This window comes from Protopterus annectens, chromosome 4.part0, assembly GCF_019279795.1.
Source record: "Protopterus annectens isolate FY-2018-M chromosome 4.part0, PAN1.0, whole genome shotgun sequence".
In the NCBI taxonomy this organism is placed as follows: Eukaryota; Metazoa; Chordata; order Ceratodontiformes; family Protopteridae; genus Protopterus; species Protopterus annectens.
Window position 1 is genome coordinate 86,410,631 of NC_056733.1, and position 19,827 is coordinate 86,430,457.

The 19,827-nt window shown below is 40.5% G+C and overlaps 1 protein-coding gene across 1 annotated transcript in view; it reads left to right on the forward strand.

Annotated features, from left to right (window-relative positions):
- The window catches only part of LOC122799206 (UDP-GlcNAc:betaGal beta-1,3-N-acetylglucosaminyltransferase-like protein 1), an 819,663-nt gene that overhangs the window by 544,989 nt on the left and 254,847 nt on the right, over window positions 1–19,827 (forward strand). Inside the window, exon 4 of the mRNA XM_044068122.1 lies at window positions 16,895–16,963. Within this exon, the coding sequence (XP_043924057.1) occupies window positions 16,895–16,963 (69 nt within the window). The remainder of the gene's footprint in view (window positions 1–16,894; window positions 16,964–19,827) is intronic.

Here is a 19,827-nt window from a genome sequence, read left to right on the forward strand (position 1 = left end):
TTTTCTGCATCTGCAATCTTGGTATATTGTTGGCTGAGTGAAAGGTCAGTTTTGGTAGTCAATGTTCCAGCTTGGGGATAAGGACATATTTGGCCAGGGCTGTGCTGGCCATCGGAGAAAGCTGGTGAGAGGGATTATATAGGAGAGTTTTAAATGAGAAAGGACTTTATTAATGTTGTTTTCTGTGTAGGTAGAGAAGAATTGAGGGTTAGTTCTAAATATTTGTACTCAAACACATAGAGACTGTTATGGTTTTGGTTATCCTTAATGGTAGTGTCTGACGGTTGAGGAAATCTGTGAGAGGAGGAGAATAGCATAACATCATTTTTCATTTTCATACAATTTGACATCTAATTTAGGCTGGTATTCAATGAGGTCTTTAATGAATAATGAAAACAGCAGGGGACTCAAAACTGAGCCTTGGTTTGGAGGGGGTCTGTATTGTAAGTGTACCATGAGATGACAGTTGTTTTTATGCATTTGAAATGTTGTATGCTCAAGCTGACCTGAACAGTAGTAAATTTTATCATCTTGGTGCAAACAAGTTGTGGTTTACAGCAGTGTTTTTCAACTGCCAGTCAGCAGACGGGCAGAAATTTCCTTCCAGTCCGTGAAATGGGAGACTTATTTTTAATTAAAAAAATTTTAAGTATGTTCTTCTTTAAGAAGAATGCCCTGTGCATCCAGTCACACAGCACCTGTCGCATCTGTGCAACCAGCTGTTTACGTCTTTGTCGCACACAGAATTTGAATGCCAAAAGACGTTTGAAATGCAGACAATGAACGGACAAGTGAGAGGTGTGTGTGTCTGTGTTTGCTTAAGTGGTATGTAGATAGATGTGTGTGTGTATGTAATGAGTAGGTAGGTCAGTGTGTATGTGTGTGTGCGTGCACGTGCGTCCGTTTAAGAAGTAGGTAGGTAGGGATGTGTGTGTGTGTCATCGTTCTCAACTGTCCAGATGTTCACCTCATATTTTTGGTCTGTTCCTCCTAAAAAGGACTGAAGTTTTGGGCTTCATATCCTGGCAATGATTTATCAGCATTTCTCACTTGGTATACTCGATTTCTATGGTCACACTATGTATCTATATCTTTCTCAATGGGTGAGATTACTATGTTGGCATACAATGCTCAGACAGTGATTGTTTTAAATTGGTTTCTTATAAATAATATTTTTTATTTCTGCCTTAGTAGTTGCCAACATAATTCTCCTATTTTCACTGGTCCCCAAGTGTAAAAAGGTTGAAAACCAATGGTTTACAGTTTCAAATGCCCACTTAATATCAGTGAATATTCCAGCTGTAATGAGCACTTATTTGTACAGTATTTTTTCAAATACTTCAATGTACAGGCAATGGTGAAAGTCTTCGATGGCTTTGGGAAGAGGAACCTTAAGAAGTGAATTATGATGTAATACTTTAGGCCTGGTAATATTACTTGTGTTGCAAGAGACAGATTGTAAATATAAGCAAGTGACTTAGCAGTTTAGTCTGCCATTCTTCTAAGTGAAGAATAGAACACAGAGAATTTAGAGGATGGGTGCTTCAGGTTTTAGAAAGGGATTAGTTTCCTTTACAGGGATCTTAGGGAAGTGGAAGGTCATTGCATATTCAGCTATGGGGTGGGTTATTATCTGAAAGGGGGGGGGGGTAGCTGTGGTGTCTTGAATAGCTGGTGTGTGAAAGGATTTATATTCCCCTGCAGAGTTATTGGTTGACTTGCATGGCACAGAGCTAGAGGCATAACAGGTATTTTTGAATTGCCCTGTTAGCTGCTTTAATTCCTTTTAAAAGCATTTTGGATTGCTATTGGCAGACATTTTCTTTTTTCATAACTGGGGGATTTGGCAAAGCTGGTTGCTTAAGACAAGAAGGCAGCAGAATCTGAAAGGTAAAAGAACAGCTTTATCTAGAATTTTAATGAAAAACTTATTTGAAGTAGCTTTTATGCTACTAACATTAAAAACTAATGAAAATCTCACTTTGCTACCAAAATATGTAGCCATTTTTGACACTGTTTCTAGTAGCTTTTGTATTTGATACCGTGGAGAGAATGCACTTATAAACAGAATATTTTGCAAACGTTGCAGATTGCCAACCTCTGTAGCCATTGTGAGCTTAATCTGTCCCTGTTTACTACTGTCAATATGGCCGTATGACTTTTGGATTTACTTATTATTACATTTTCAAGAGCGTATACCAGGTGTTATTCTTTCAATACAGTGCATACACCAGTAACACTAAAGGCAGGAAGAGAATATCTAAAATATGTGGATGTTGACTCCTCACAGCAAGAGGTTCTCCGGTTCGATCCTCGGCTGTGGTGCCTTCTGTGCGGAGTCTGCATGTCCTCCCTGTGGTCGCGTGGGTTTCCTCCGGGTGCTCTGGTTTCCTCCCACATCCCAATGACATGCGGTAGGTAGATTGGACACTCTAAATTGGCCCTAGGTGTGAGTGCATGCATGTGTGTGCCTTCTGTGGAAGATTGGGTGCCGGGCTGGCAACTCAACACTGTAAAACTCTACTGCCAATCATGAGCGGACAAGTGATTCGCTGTGGCGACCCCTAACTGGGAAAAGCCGAAAGAAGAAGATGTGGATGTTGGACTGCATGTGTCAACTTTGTTTTTTAAAAAGACAAAAAATGCTTTTTCTTGATAAATTAGTGTAGATTTTTGGTTCTAATGCCATAAAAAGCACAGTTAAGATGCACTTTTGATATTTGCAGAGGTAATCTCCCAGAATATTAGTTTAGTTTGCAGTTTTTGATGCAAATGTAATAGAACAGCTGCATCTTCAATTTCTTATTGCCAGTTCACAGTTCCAGAAAGATCTGCTGACAATGGCAGTGCAGACTTATGGTATGCTTACAGAAATCATATAATTATTACTCTGTCAGCAAAGATTCTTGCCGAAACTGGATATGCTTGGTTTTACTGCCATACATGCAGTCAGATAACCAAATAATTGCTTACAGTTGTCATTCTCCATTCAGATGTGCTTCTTTTGTAGAAGAAAAACATGTGGTAGATATTAAACAAGTGACTTGGATGCTGCTGTTTGAAACATGCACTACATAGCTCATGCCTTACGTTTAATTTGCCTTTTCGGCTCACTTAGGGCTGCTAGCCAAAGGTCACTCAACACCTTATTTTTCGTCATAAAGAAGGAGGCATCATATATCCCCAACTCATCTGCAATGCCGAGTATGAGATTATTTTAATTTCTTCCTTAAATAGAAATATGTAATCAGTTTGACTGCCTGAAGTATGCCTTTTAAATTTAGTTTTTGAATGGATAAAGCCCATTATCAACTGCAGATTTTGTTCAGTTGACGGGAGAGGGAGACTAGGAGCTTTTCAAAGCAGCATAGTGTGCAAGAGGAGTCTGTGAGACTCAAACCTAAGTCTAAAAGATATAAATCACTCATAGCTTATTACCGTACTGTGTCCCATTCAGAATGACACTGCACCATGAACAATATGGTGAAATTTGTAACTGTGGTTTGAGTTCAGAGAGCACTGACCTTTGCATTAGTAATATCACCGCACATCATATTTAATGAGCTATAGAGAAAACAGGTTTCTGAACAGTGGGCTGGGTTTCATATTGAAGCACACTGATATATTTAGGTATCTTATGAAAAGATTGTACAAAATTGGAGAGTAAGATTTTTAAACACAGTGCTCAATGCAGAAAGCTGATACAGTGGATAAAGACAGTAAAAAATGGCAGTGCAGTTCACAAATGATTGCAGTGAGCAGAGTAAGATTTGGCACATCGCTGCACATCCGTGTGTTGTATGGTACGCATATCTAAATATATATGTGTACACACACATATGTATGTGTAAATGAACCATATGAGGTGTATGCACCTTAGACTCAGCATAAATCCAGCAACCTGGTTCTTAAACAATGCATGCTGTATATTAAGGAAGCCAAGACAGTACTGAGCAAACTACATACTAGTCATACATATGTCCTGCAGCCCAACTCCACTTGTTAATCAGTCACTACTGCCCAGGCAAGCGTATCAGCGCCAGCTGAGCATGCAGGAATATAAGGAGACTCCTTTAGGGATTTCAGGTGCAGTTTCCAAACAACTCCCTCAACAGGCAGGAGCAGCAATACATTCCAGATGTACAGCCTTTCAACCTGGTCACTTGCGAATTTCAGAGATCTACTGGTGAAATGGCTAGCACATCCTGGACCTCAGTCAGCGATAACCTCCAATAGTTCTTCCACTGTCTTATACCTCCTGCAGACATGTACATCAGGATGACTTAAAAGCAAGCCAAATGAAGAGTTATAATATAGGGCTTCAATTTACACAGAATTGTATGACTACCAGGAATCACGGGCAGCCTGGATGCTGTGCATATTGCTATCCATGCTTCTGGCGCAGATGCTTCAGCAGGCATAGAGATGATTCTGTGCAAGACTACACTGCAAGAATAGGTATATGTGCCAAGTACCCTAGAAGCAACCCATGATGTCCATGTTTGATATCAGTCATGTCACATCTACAGACCTGCACAATCTGTTGTGGTTATCTTGTGGATGACTCCAGATACTCTCTAAAGTCATGTGTCTTCATCCTTATCAGACAGCCCCAAGTAATAATCGAGGTGCTGGACCAGTGATAGAGATACAGGGAATCCTTCTGCACTGCTAGTGACATGAGTTCAGGAATGAAATTACAACTTTCATAGGGTTTCACTTTCCCTCAAAAAATGCCCATCTTTGCTAATTTAGATCAACAGAGACAACATTCCCAACACCAGCTACAGTAGTCACACTGCCACGTGGCCATTGTGGAGACAGTACAAGTCATGTAGCATGCGCTTAAGGCAAATGTGTGGCATTAACTACTTCAGCATCCTGTGCCTCACAATACAAAGAGCACAGACCTGCATTTGTCTCATTAGCGTTATGCCTAACCTGCCCATTGTGTCATTGGGTACCTACCAAAATGCACCAATAGGTAAATATTGTGCAGGACATCAACCTACTCAACAGCGTGGCAGGCAATACTGGGTGTCTGCTGCTGTCCCTCTGTGACATCATTCATACTGATGTTCAGCAAAGACTATCCAGCTTTTGATCAGCCTGTCTAGATACAGCTGCAGCCTCAGACTTGACTATTATGGCACTAACTGTGTCACTGTCGGTCACGACTGCAGTAAAAGAGTTAAAAACCAGGAGGTGCTAGGTCATGGATAATATTCTGCCTGTGAGATGACAGCAACAGTGCATAGTGGCCCTTCCTGCTATCTCAATGTCTGACAACCTCCATTAACTGTGACTTTAACTTCTGGGTTTTTGTACTTTGATTTTACCCATAACACTTAAAACATATACTGTCTTTCCACCCCCCCCCCCTCTTAATTTCCTTTTTAACATAACTCTCCCCCAACTTTAATTGTGGAAATACTCACTATTTACTGTTTTTTGCAAAGAGTAATTTATAAAACAGATCATATAGAAACAAAAAAAAAATTCCATTTATTCGACAAGTTGGAATTTTGGTATTTTAAGTGCTTGGCGTGTTTATTTGGTTTTCGTTTCTATACGATTTTGGACTTTGAAACCACTAGTTTAACTCTTTCCATGGCTGTTTTGGTGTAATTTAAAAAACAGAACCCTTTTGTTACACTAGCTGTGTCTCTCTCTGTATGTCCATTTTCTCAAGTTGTCTATCGCTGTTTATCTCTTGTGATCCTTTTGCCATTTCCTATGATTGTCACTCAGCTTTCTGCTCCTGTTTTTCATTTCAGTCCCACCCCCCCCCAGCCTTCATAGACATGCCATGTTCCTGCACTGTTCTATCATACTTGATCCCTCTAGTGCTTCCTTCATCCATGCTTTCACTCTTGAATCTCCTCTATCTCCGCTGCTACTGGCTTCATCTGGTGCAGTGATCTTCCTCATTTGTTCTCGGCAGGCATCATGATCTCTTTGTAGGAGGATTCAGTCTCTTTACCTCTTAGTTCATCCCCCCCCTTTGCTCTCTGTTTAATTCTCACTTTATTTTCATTTTTGTTGGATGGTGCAGTGGTTGCATTGTCACATCACCTCAAAAGGTTCTGCAGTTCAATTCTCTTCTGGAGTGCCTGCTGTGCTGAGTCTGCATGTCCTCCCTGCATCCGTGTGGGTTTTCTCTGGGTGCTCTGGTTTCCTCCCATGTTACAAAGACATGCGTTTGGAGCATTTCTCCCCAGGCCTCCGCTGAAAATTGGCTTTGTTCCAAGTCAGACTTTCCCAGGAAACAAATGTTAAATAAATAATTAAATAAATAAAAAAAATGTTATATGCATCTTTGCGTATATTTGCTCCTCCCCATCAGTTTTTCAGTCTGTTCTGCCCTTGCACATTTTCCCACTGAATCATTTGTCTCTTTTGCTTGTGCTGACTGTGTGTCACTTCTGCTTTCCTTGTCTTCATTGATTCATTTCCATTTCTGTGTTATCCAATAAATTTAAATCTGCTGTCTTTCAAAGTTGTGATTTGGTCTGTTCTTTATAAATTCAAGCCATGAAGCATCTTATCTCTTCAGCATACTGTAACTGGATTCTTCTGTGTCTCCTTGCTTCCACCACACATGTAAGGAATCTAAGCCAGGCATTCCTTCCCATTATCCCGAAGTCCTACAAATAATGGGTCAAGTTTTTCTCTGTCTGAACCGTTAGTTGTTCATTGTAGTCCAACATTATTTTAATGAATATCCCTGGTTATGGAACAGTTTATAGCAACCTTGCTTTCTGTATTATCTTTTGTTTTATGTCATGTGAGTTCAGTCAAGTCAAAGCATAACTCAGGACTCCAGTATCTTCTTTCTTTCTTTTTTTGCAACCATGTTCTTGATCCTGTTTATTTTCAACAGTTTTCTTCCTCTTAAGTTAAAAAGATCACGTAACACTCCAGAGCAAAAATGTGCTAATTCAGACTTGATCTTCCATATAGCTCTCATTTATTCAGAGCTTCTCTGTGACTGGCTTGGACAACTTTGACTACAAGACCTTGGATTGTTTTATATATATATAAAGCTGATATAGTTTTTTTTCTTTGCACTTGCTGTCACTATCTCAGTGCTATCTAGCACTTCTGTGCTGCATTTTTTTATTTGGTTGAATTTATCACTGTTTTTTCATCCTGCACTTGTTAAAGAAACACCATCTGTTTGTTACTGTTCAGCCTTTAGGTCGTTTTAATAGTATTCTGGTATTTTCTAACCTCTACTGATAATGCAAAAGCTGTTCTGAGTTTGCCAAAATTCTCCTGAGTTTTCCAAAATATTTCTAAGTTTTGCAAAGTTTTTATGTCTTTGTAGAAGTTGTCCTGTGTTTGCTCACTTTTTTCTGTATCTGTGAACATTTCTCAGGGGTTGTGATCTTATTTTCAAGGATTCCTGATACTGTAGGAGTTCTGCCTTTTGTTGTAAAACATTTGTTATAGCACATGAGCTCAAAACTAGTTTATTTTACATTAAGAGGGTTTTCTGCACTCTGGTGGGAACAGAGGGCTGATTCAACCCATTCAAGTTGAGAACTGCTTGTGGAAGGCTTATTGTGTGTTTATCCGATTGGCCCAAGGGCTTAACTGTGTAAAAGTCTTTCATCCTGCTGGTTTATCTCTCATCTCTCATCATGGAAATGGTATTATCCCGCCTTGTTTATAAGCAAGCCTCTCCAGTTTAAAATCCTCTATAGGAAACACTGTCCATAGTCTCCCACTTTTCATAGCTGCTTGAAGAGCTGCCAGTTTGCACAGAAGGCAGCACCACTGCACGCCATGTAATATTATACTACTAAACACTCTCACTTAGACCTTTAAGTGACTCTCCCATACTCTTTCCCATCTACTAAGGATCTGATATAATGGATAGGCAATTCCTTGTCATCTCTGTTTCTGTCCTGGTGGATATGGGCATCCTGAGGTAATGTAGTAACTGCAGTATTTTCACTGACAACCATTTCATTTTAGAATAAACAAACAGTGTGTGAGAGATGGAGCTACACATGGTCATTGGAGGCAAAGCTCTCACATATACACACACACTAAAAATGCAAACCAGGTTGTCAGTGTTACATTGAAAACACTCACTACCAACACTAAGGAACCAACACATAGATCCACATATGCGGAGGTACTCTCTTATAATCTGCCCAAACCTCCAAGACCTCCTAAAAGCATCTCTCTCCATGGCCCCGAGCACACTCAAAAAACAAAGCACCTCACACAACAAATAACTCTGAAAATCATAGTACCCCTGCTTCCAAGCCTATAAGGCAAAACAACACACAGCCAAACATTCTGGTTATTGGGGATTCCATTGTAAGACATACTGATGTCCCACTTACTAGGCTAAACAAGGAGAAGATCACACTGAAGTGTCTGTCTCGAGCCAGGATCTGCCAGATCATGCATACACTTAGGTCATTAAACTACAAGTACCAGTAGAACACAGTCATAGTCCATGTGGGTGTAAATGTCCTAAGATATACCTCACTGAACTATATGAAAAGAAACATGATGGAGCCCTCTGACCGTGTGTCCCAGGAAGGTACAACTGTGGTCTCGAATAGCAGCCTACCTTCACCAATGATGATGCCACAGTACCAGCAAAAAATGATTAACTTCAACAATTGTCTTAGTTTAGGGTGTCACAAAAAGGCTATACAATATCTGTCAGCCTGGGGAGACATGATTGACAAACCACGAAGCTTTGCCAGAGATGACTTGCAGTTGTCACCACTTAGCTTCCGGATACTGGCAAAAACTTCATCTATCCCCCATAGTGCCTTTTTTAGGCCATTCCAAGTTGTCAAACCCTCCAACATAAAAAAAAAAAAAAAATCACTCACAACCACTTAAAGGTACTGCTGCTCAATGCTAGGAGTTTAAATAAAAAAATGCAGTCCTGGAAGCACTCATCATCCTGGAGATTGCAGACATATGTGCAGTCATGGAAACATGGTTCAGAACCATGAAAAGCACCCCAGTTATCAAAGGCTACTATGCCTTTCATACATTTTTATCCCCCCTCAACGCAGGATAAAACAAAGAGAAGAGGTGTGTCAGTGTTCATAAAGGACAAGTGTACTGCTAGACTGGTCCAATAACATGACTCACTTCAGCTGCTCCTTGCCCAATGAACCATAGATGCAATTCCCTATCATATCCTTACTAGCTACAAATCCCCTTATATGAGTCTGGAAAACCACATCACCTACCTAAACCTACTGGAAACTCTTAACATTCAGTGTAACACCGTACTTATGGGTAACTTCAACTTCACCTGCATAAACTGTGAGACTTGTATGACCCATAATTCACTTGCTGAGAGGTTTGTGGACTTCATCAATGCAAACACCCTGGAGCAACTACCATATTTCTTTGTAAATAAGACCTAACCAGAGAATAAGGCCTAGCATGGTTTTCCAGGGTGGTCATGATATAAGCCTTACCCCAAAAATAAGCCCCAGTTAAGATAGTCAACAACACACGATGGACGTGTTGAATTATAAAATAATATTATTGACACCTGTTGACAGAGGTTATTGTACTCTGCTCACCATTTTTGGACCATTCGGACACCCAACTTCTCTTTGCAGAAAGTCATAAGATTCTTTCCCTGGGAGTCCTCCATGATTCTTACTGTAACCCTAATCATCACTCACTCACACTTGACGGTTGAGATCCGTGGCCCATAAACACTGGCAGGTGTACTTTGATCAGTCAAAGTACAGACAACGCCCGTAAAGCATGCGCACTTGATAACTAACGGCTGTGGTTGCGTCTTCCCTTCTTAACCGGCACCATTTTGTGTTGCCACTCTGGTCTCGTAAGACTTCAGTTAACCCCCCAGCCAACATGAGTGCAAAAAGAAAGAGCTATTCCGTCGAGTACAAGAAAGGAATTGTGGAGGACTCCTAGAGAAAAAATCTGATGGCTTTCTGCAAAGAGAAGAAGTTAGATCTCCAAATGGTCCGAAAATGGTGTGCAGCATACGATAACCTCAGTCAACTGGCCAACAAAGGAAATGCTAAGAAGTGCAAGTGTGGATGAGGTCGGCAACCATTATTTCCTCAGCTGGAAGACATCATCTGTGAATGGATTGGTAACAGGAGAGCAAAGGCTTTGGTTGTGTGCAGGGCTGGTATTCAGGCATTTGCCCTTGCAATGGCACCACAGTTAGCAATATCCTCAGAAGAATTCAAAGCATCACAACATTGGCTGGATGGCTTCTTTCAGCGATATGAACTGTCTCTAAGCAGATCCACAGCACTGCTCAAACTGGAAGACACTGAAGTTATTAAACGTGCACTTGCGTTCAAGTCCTTTGTTGATGGCATCGACTTTTCTAAATACCAACTCTCCAACATGATTGCTGTGGATGTTACTGCAGTGTTTATGGGCCAAGGTTCTCAAACAACAACTGATCAGAGGGGTGGCTCATCAATCTACATTCCCTGCACTCGTTACGAGAGTGCACGTGTTACCTGTATTTTGGCAATTCGTCTAGATGGAAAGAAAACCCCACCTCTAATCATTAGTAAGGGCAAGAAAGATAAGATTGAACATGTTTCAGGCATTTACATTCTTGAAACTGAAAAAAACTGGTGCACACAAGCAGTTATAAGGAAGTGGGTCGATGTAATGCTGCCACTTGTTTTGCGAGGTGCTGAAAGAGGTCTGCTAGTCTGGGATTCAGCCAGCACTCACTGTGCTAAAGAAATGAAGAAATTCCTTGCACGGAGAAGAATAGATCAAATAAGGATTCCCGCAGGAATGACTGCCTCTCTCCAGACTCTTGATATTGCAATAAACAAGCCATTCAAGGACCATTTGCACATGGAACTCAATGACTACACTGAAAATAGAATGGAGAGAAATCAGCATGGAAACTTTGTCAAGCTTAGCCTGCAAGAGGTCGTGACTTGGGTGAAAAATTCATGGGATAAAATCACTGACAGCTGTGTTGCCAATGCACTACGAGCAGGCTACTTGGACAAGCAGTGCTCATTTAAGGAGAGCTCTATTGCTGGGCATGACAGAGTGGGGCCAATGGTTCTACAGGAAATGGAGTCGCAAGAAATTCAGGCTGGAATTTGGAGGTTGGAGACTTATGACAATGTTCCAGAAGAAGATGATATGACTGTATTTGAATAGCTTTTCCATTATCGGGGCAACATAATTGATTGCTTCTGCTTTCAGTTTTATTCCCCTCCTCCAATACACATGTATTGAGATTTTTCCGCACTTTCTGTTAAGCATGAAATATTGCACTGTGAAAGCCAAGGTGTAGATATTCTGATGATGAAATGTTTGTTGCACTGTTTATGTAGAATTCTCACACAACTGTTAATGCGTTACTTAGAACTGTTGTCCGATAACAGAAAAGTACCAAATAAATATCAATTTATGTACATGAGTAAATGTCGATTTCTGTTAATGAATAAATGTTGATTTTTGTACATGAGTAAATGTAGATTGTTGTATGGTGGGGGTAAATAAGGCATCCCCTGATAATAAGCCCTAATGCGTATTTCGGCAGGGGAGAGTATAAGACCCGGTCTTATTTTAGGGGAAATACAGTAGTTAGCTCCCCAACTAGAGGTAGAAATATCCTAGACCTAGTGATTGCTGCTCCCTCCCATGCATTAACTCCTCCATGGTAAGATCTGACCACAAAATGATCTCCTTTTATATTAAAACTAACCTAGAACCCTCATCAAACTGCAAACCTGTTAAGAACTTTGCCAAGGCTAGTTACCTCAAATTAGGTGTCAGCTTATTAAACTTCCAAGCCCCTCTGAACCCAGATGACACTGAGGCCTACTCTAAGCTGAACACAAAAGCACTGTACAACCACATTCGTAGCTGTATGGAGGAGGCAGTACCTGTCTGAGTCAAACCTATGATTACTGGCAAAAACAAACCATCCTGGTGGACCCCTATCATAAATGGGCTATTCAACAAAAGGAAACACATCCTCTTCAAATCCAAGAAGATCAGACAAAACAGTGCAAAAAGACACTCAAACAAATTAGAGACTTGGTCAAATTTACCAAAGCAAACTATGAGTCAGAAGCCAGAATACCCGGAGGAAACCCACATGAACGCAGGAGAACATGCAAACTCCACACAGAAGGCACGCCAGCCGAGAAATGAACAGGAAAACCTCTTGCTGTGAGGCAACAATGCAACCGCTGTACCACTGCACCATTCAAATTATTAGTCAGAATTGGAATTATGTTCGTAACCTCAGGGGGAATGCTCAGCAGTGTGCCAAGTTAATCGTGAATGGCAACACTTACATCCAGCTTGAAACTATAGCAAAACTGCTGTCTGAAAACTTCAATACATCCAGCTTGAAACTACAGCAAACCTGCTGTTGACAAGTTCAGTTCAAACTTCTCCCTCCCATCACCACCTACCACACCCAAAGAAATACCTGCAATCCTTTTCCTACTGGTCATTACGAGGGAGCAGGTCCTTACTGCACTCACTAATGCCAGAAACAGCGTCCATGGTTCCTGACAACATTCCAGGATGCTTCTTAAGTAGTTTAAAATAGAATCTGTCAGGGCCACTAGAAACCTTGTTTAACCACAGCCTCTGGATGAGCTTTGTCTCAGAGGAATGGAGGACTGCAACAGTCAACCCTCTGTACAAGTGGGGGGGCATCAACTGACCCAGTGGAACTACAGACCCATAAGCCTGACCAGTCTTACCTGCAAGGCCATAAAGAGAATTATCTTGGACCAGATCAATAATGGCATAGGAACTCTCTTAACACTGGACCAGGCACAATTTGGCTTTGTCAGGGTGAGGTCTTGCCTGTTCAATATGGTGAGCTTCTTTCAGAAAATCACCAGGGCCATTGATGAGAGTAAAATGGTACACACCGCTTATCTAGACCTGGCCAAAGCTTTGACACAGTCCTCCACTCAGGGATCATAGATAAGCATACTGAGTTTAGGCATAAACCCCTACATCATCAGATGGATAGCCAGCTGGCTCACTGACAGGGCATGTTGTTCAGATAGGCGAGTCCACTTCTGATAAGAAACCTGTTACTAGTAGTGTTGGGACACCTCCTGTTTTGTATATACTTCTCTGAAGTGAAGGCGAATGTTGAGGCCTCTGGCTCATCAAGTTTGATGATGACTTTAAGCTGGGATCTGCCACTGAATCCCCAAAGATGTTGACATCCTACAAACAGGCCTAAAATGACAAACAACTGGTGCCAAAACCATGGCTTGAGACTATATGGTAAAAACTGCGTAGTCATACCCTAAGGTAAAACAGATATCCCTGCAAATTATAATATTGATAGAACACCCCTAAAAATAGATCCAGTGGTGAGGGACCTAGGAACACAGATAGATAGTAACCTAATCATTGACCACCATGTAGCTACAGTAGTGAGGAAATCCTTCTGTGTGGCCCAACTTACAAGTAAAGGCATGGCATCAGGATCAAAGTAAGTCATAATGCCATTGTACTCAGTCCTCATTAGACCCATAATTGAGTACAGTACTCCCTTCTGCATGTAACTAACCAGGCACTTACACCAACTGGAGTGTCCCCTGGGGTTTCTCACTAAAAAGTATAAAACATAAGACATGTCTTATGCAGACCAACTAAAGGCCATACCCCTTTACTCTGTCTTATATCATTTATTGAGAGATGACTTATGCGTGACCTACAGGGCATTTTTTGATCCAGCCTTGATGAAAATGTTAACAGATTTGCAAGAAAAATTATATGAAGGTTATGTGTTCCATATTTCCATGAACCTGATCCTTATTTGTGACACTAACAGAACTTGTTGGAGAGACAGAATCATATCCCAAAGGCTACCTCATCTGTGGAATGAACTTCCATCTTCATAAAGTAAAGCCCGTCCCTCACCCTCTTCAAAACGAATTTGGATAAATGAATGGGTAGCTGTAAATTCACTGCTGGGGTACTGCCTATGTTTCTTATGGACAGAGGCAGTGTGTAAAACGACTCCGGGCTCCAACACCCAAAGACTCACTACCCTGATACTACTCCATCCCATATCTGGGGAATTAAGATATAATGTTGTCATATCCTGGGTATTATTGGCTAGGCTTGTAAAGGCGCTTGTGCATTAGCCTAGTAATCACGTCTGAACATCAGCATGTACATCTGCTCTTCCATCATATCCTTTATACCTTTAATTTCATTAGTCTATTTTTTAACTTGTTTTTTCCATTGTGGATCATATTTATTGTCTTTTAAAAACTGTTGCTTATCTGAAACTGCAAGTTGAAATGGCCAAGTTGCCAGCAATGCCCTCCTTGAAATGTTACAGATGATGTAGTCAGACTTTGCCACTTAGACTCTTAGCTCCACCTGCAGGCCTTGTTTAAATGAGTCAAATCTTTTGGAATGCTTGATAGTGCTGAATTCTGTCTCACCTTTTAATTTACTTCATTCGGTTTTATAGTGAAAATATTTCATCCTTAAATTCACTACTATACATACTAAAATACACAAGCAATTGTTTAATCTAACAAAACCCGTTTGCAGAACAGATCTGTAATGAACAATACGTTGCATATTTCAGTAGTTAAATGGCAGGATCTTTTTGAAAAGTGTTGTGCCCTTGCTATGACCACCTGAATTCATAAATGTTGCATCTACTTAAAAGCAGTACCTGACTGAATTCTCTAGCTGCACTAGTTAAGCATTTACCTTTTGGGTAATCTGCATATTTGTCAGCTGCCCAGATTTGGGCTCAGAATTCTACTCTGTCTCTCCTAAATTTGCTCCTTTTCTTACGGATGGAAGATCATATTCATTAATTCCTTCATTCTCTGATACTTTATTTATCCTTTTCAAGGAGATGGAGGCACCTAGTGCTTTTCCTTGTCAGCAGATTCACACAGTCACTATAGAGACAAACTTTTACTTTGCAAATTAATAATCATTTCTGACCCCCTGTTCTGTCAGCTTTCTAAGTCAGAATAGGTAATGTGTCCCTGCTTGGTGCCTTTGTCCTTCATTATATTTGACACTGTCCCTTATTCCAGAAGTAACAGGATGAGAACTATGGTAGTCTGGTACAGCATTCCAGATATAAGATACTGGCAAGAGGAATGTTCTCTGTACCTATTCCTCCAGGAAGAAAGGCTGTTAATTCTCTTAGGTGCACAGCTACTCGTCTATTTGTAGAGCACATAATTTCAGCTGATTGTGCCTACACAGCTAAAAAGACAGACTCATCATTAGCAATATGTCTGCTGTCCAGCATTCACATTAATGGCCATAGAAATGCAGCAGCATAATGACTGGGAGAAAGATAGAAGCTAAAAGCAGACATATAACTCTTCATATTTACTTTTGTTCCTTAGAGAGCCTTTGTTTTCCTATAAAGTTATCTTTGTTCTCCCTTGTACTCATACCTCTCAACTGTATAGATTCTCGCAGAATGTCAATATTTTTGCCTCATGTTTTTGGTCCGTTTTTCATAAAATTGTGGTTTTCTGATAAATTAGTGGCAAATCATTAAAAACTGAAGTTAGAAAATAGACAGGCATTTGAGTTTCAGACTTCATACCCTTCAGAAAAAATTAATTGAAATGCAAAACCTCTTAATTCTATCGACTTTCTAAGTTTGCAAGAGCAATATTTAAAAATTGTCCCTATTTTTTTGTCCCACTGTCAACATTTTTGCAGAATGTCCAGATTTTTGCCTCATATTTTTGGTCTTCCCCTTATAACATTTGTAGTTTTCTAGCAAGTCACGGAGGATTGAAGAATGATATACATTTGAGTTTCAGACTTCTTATCCTTCAGAAAAATGTGTGCTAACACAAATCCTGTTATTCCAGCAATTTCTAAGTTTATAAGAACAATATTTAAAATCTGTCCCTATTTTTTGGCTTTTGCACCCCCATAATTTTAGGCTTTGTCCACATTTCTTGTGCTAAGAGGTTAAGCGGTGTGTTGTGAATTGGTTTAGTTAATTTAAGATGTTAATATAAATAAATGTATACACACATGCATCCCGAGTAGTCATATCTTCTGTAAACCTGAATACTTGTGGAGATTTAGTAGAAAATAGGACTTTTTGACTTGTACATGTATTACCCAGAATGGAATAAAAAAAAATTTAGAAGAAATACAAAATATATTCCTGGTGCTTTTTAAGGTACAGCATTGTTAAAGAAATGGGGGGGGGGGGGGTCGGGAAGTCGGGCTTAAACCAAATCTAAACAAAACTGTGGGGGTGCCTTTGAAATTAAATATGAGCTGTGGTCTGCTTTTTCTTTTGAGCTGTCTCCGCCTTCTTCAGATGTAGTGAAAAATCTGAAGTGCGGCATGCTTTAGTTACATCTAGTGGAAAAATATGTCTAGCAGCTGCAGGCACTCAGGTTAACATCTGGTTGTACAGGCAGCTCTCACAGGCCAATAAATATATAAACAGAAGTCTCATTCATAACTCAAGCTAGCAGTCATAGGTTTCTACATCTGTAACTTGTTTTATCTTCACTTCAGAAAAGAGACTGCTGCCAAGCATTCCCACTGCCTGCCAGTCACATCTCCCCTTCACCAAGTGGTTCCACCTTAAACATATCACCATTTCCTGTAGTGCCTGCATGGCACATTCTAGATAGAATGCTGTTACAGTGAATCAGCCATTCTGTCCCAGTGAATAGAACAGTTATAAAGCAAATAGTAAAACCCAGGAGCACCATCTCTGCATTGGTTCTCAGTAAATCAGTAAAATAAAGGGGGAGGCAAAAGTGATTTCTGCAAGCTGCCCTAATTATATAGTTATAGAGTCTTGTAAACTGATTTTTTTATTCTACTTTTATCTTTGAATTATGCTAAGGTTTTTGTTCTTTTTGAACAGGTTTTAGCATTCTGTGATGTTGATGAGAAGAAGATAAAAAAGGGGGTTTATACCCATGAAGAGTCAAAGGTTAGTCATTTGCTAACTTTCACTATTTTTCTGCTGATGCTCTTCAAATTTAATTGTATTCAGTAAAGTACAGTCTACATAAATTTGGCTAAACTTGTAATATAGTGTAAAAGATCTGCAAAATTTGCAAGTAATTGGCAAGACAGTGTATGATATTCAAATCTGGTGCATGTAGCCTATACTTCTGGAATGGATTGTTTCGTTTTACTTTGGAAAGTTGCTTTGCCAAAAATATTACTCATAAGGAATTCTTGCTGGGTCAAAAGTGCTAATCATCCTGCCTTTTCAAACAAGTGAACAAAGAGTGGGCTGTTCATAGGAAATAAATGCTTCAGCTGAGGAATAGTATTGTGTAAAAGGAATTAAGAAGTTCCTCCAAATTTTCACCTATGGGTAAATGAATTCATTGACCTGTTATTTAGTCTAGTGTTAGACGTAGGTCACAAGCACCTTAAGATGATAACCCCATTTAGAGCACAGAACTATGCTATGAGTCTCTTAAACCACTCTGTGGGCTAGTCATTAATTCTTTTGCAAGGTTAGGTTACAAGATCTTAAAACACACACAAGCTGTCACTGCAAGACTAACTGTTCTGCTTATATGTACATTCAGTGATAAACATAATTAAATGAAAACTAAGCAGTTACTGAGATCAGCAGCCCCAGGGGTGGCAACATATAGGTGCCTTGGTGTAGCACTTGACATCAGGGTGGGCCTTGGGTAAAGTTATGCAGGACATAGGACGTCTTGGCACCCCCATGCTGCCCCCACCCCTAATACTACCTCCATGCTGCCCTCCCCCGACATCACCTTTTCAGTCCCCATCCTGTCATAATTACAAAGTGTTTAATAACAATCTAAGCTGCAAAACAGGTCTGGGTGCACCTTGAGACACAGTCCTTGGCACCCAGTTGTTCTTAGTGTATATTAACAGTCTTTTTTTCTGCTATACAGACATACAAATTACTACATAATGGAGACAACCTGGCATTAATCCATTTTCTTTCTCCTCCCTCTGAAATAAGAAACCACCAGAGTGCAAGTCTTATTTCTGTACATATCTGATCTAATGAAAAATATCACCTGTATCAAACCCAAGGCAGTGAGGCACTGTTATATCAAACAGCAACATTTTAAAGACTGCACTCAGCACATGGATAGACAATGCAGACTCAAAACTGGTTATAATGCTAAAACAGGCCAATACTGCATTTGTTATGGGTACCTATTATAGAACTGGAAATACTATATTAAGTCATGAAATGGGCATGGTATTGCATGAAGAGATTCTTATTCCATTGTGTCATAGTATACCTTGACAGTCATCACAAGTAGCTACCCACAAAATTGACAGGATCTCCAGATAACAGAACTGGAGGGATCATTATTTGTTTATATGCATATGAACTTTTGAAGGAGAGGAACGCAGCTTACAGAGCTAAGGACAAAGCAGCTCTAAGTGTAGCAAGAAGTAGTCTGAGGAGGGGTATAAAGGAGGCAAAGAGGGAGTATGGCAGAAAGGTGCAGAGCCACTTTGAAGACATGAAGGATGCAAGGAGATTATGGCAAGGCATACAGGAGATCACTGACCACAAAACCAGGTCAGCACAGTGTGAGGACAGCATTGAATTCCTGGTCAGTTTGAACATTTTCTTTGGTAGATATGAGGAAAGAAACAGCAGGTTGGCACTAAAGCTCCCCACTGATGAGAAGGATGCAGTACTCAGCTTCAGCACAGAGGAGATAAGATGAGAGCTAAGGAGAGTGAAACCCAGGAAGGCTGCTGGCCCAGACAACATACTGGGCAAGGTGTTAAAAGGCTGTGCTGATCAGCTATGCACAGTGCTCAAGGAAATATTTAACACCTCTCTTTCCATGGCAAAAGTACCCACATGCTACAAGGAATTACATCATCTCACTACCTTAGAAAACTACTCCCTCCAGCCCTAATGACTACAGAACAGTTGCTCTGACATCCACTGTTATGAAATGTTTTGAGCAGCTGATCAAAAAGCATCTTTTGTCATGCCTACCTCCTGATTTTGACCCTCTGCAGTTTGCGTACAGAGCTAACTGATCCACAGCTGATGCCATATCAGTAGCACTACACATCTCTCTTGAGCATTTAGAGGGCAAAGATAACTATGTAAGGATGCTGTTCATATTCTTCATCTCTGCATTTAATATGCTGGTACCAATGCAGCTGATAGAAACACTGGCACATATAGGAATCAGTAAACATCTCTGTAACTGGATCCTGGACTTCCTGATTGAGAGACCACAGAGGGCGTGTTCAGGTAAGAACACATCAAACTGCATCACAATTAACACCAGGGTTCCACAGAGGTGTGTTCTCAGCCCACTGTTATTCATAATCCTGACCCACGACTGCTATGTGAAGCACAAGTCCAACCATATCATCAAGTTTGCTGATGACACCTCAGTCATGGGGCTCATCACAAAGGAGGATGAAAGGGTGTACAGAGAGGAGGTGGCATCTCTGATCAGTTGGTGCGAGGGGAACAACCTTGACCTGAATGTAAACAAGACCAAAGAGATTATCATCAACTTCAGGAAAGGAGAACAAACCACCCAGTGCTCAGGATCAATGGTGAGAGTGTGGAGGGGGTTAAGAGTACGAAATTCCTGGGTGCACACACAGAGGATCTCTCATGGTCAGGAAACACTAGCCAACTGGTCAAGAAAGTGCACCAATGCCTCCACTCTCTAAGAAGGCTGAAAAAAGCGAAGCTTCCTCCTCATATTCTCTCCACCTTCTATAGAGGTGCAATAGAGAGCATCCCCACCTGCAACTTCACAGTGTGGTTTGGAGGCTGCACAATTACAGAAAAAAAGGCTCTAC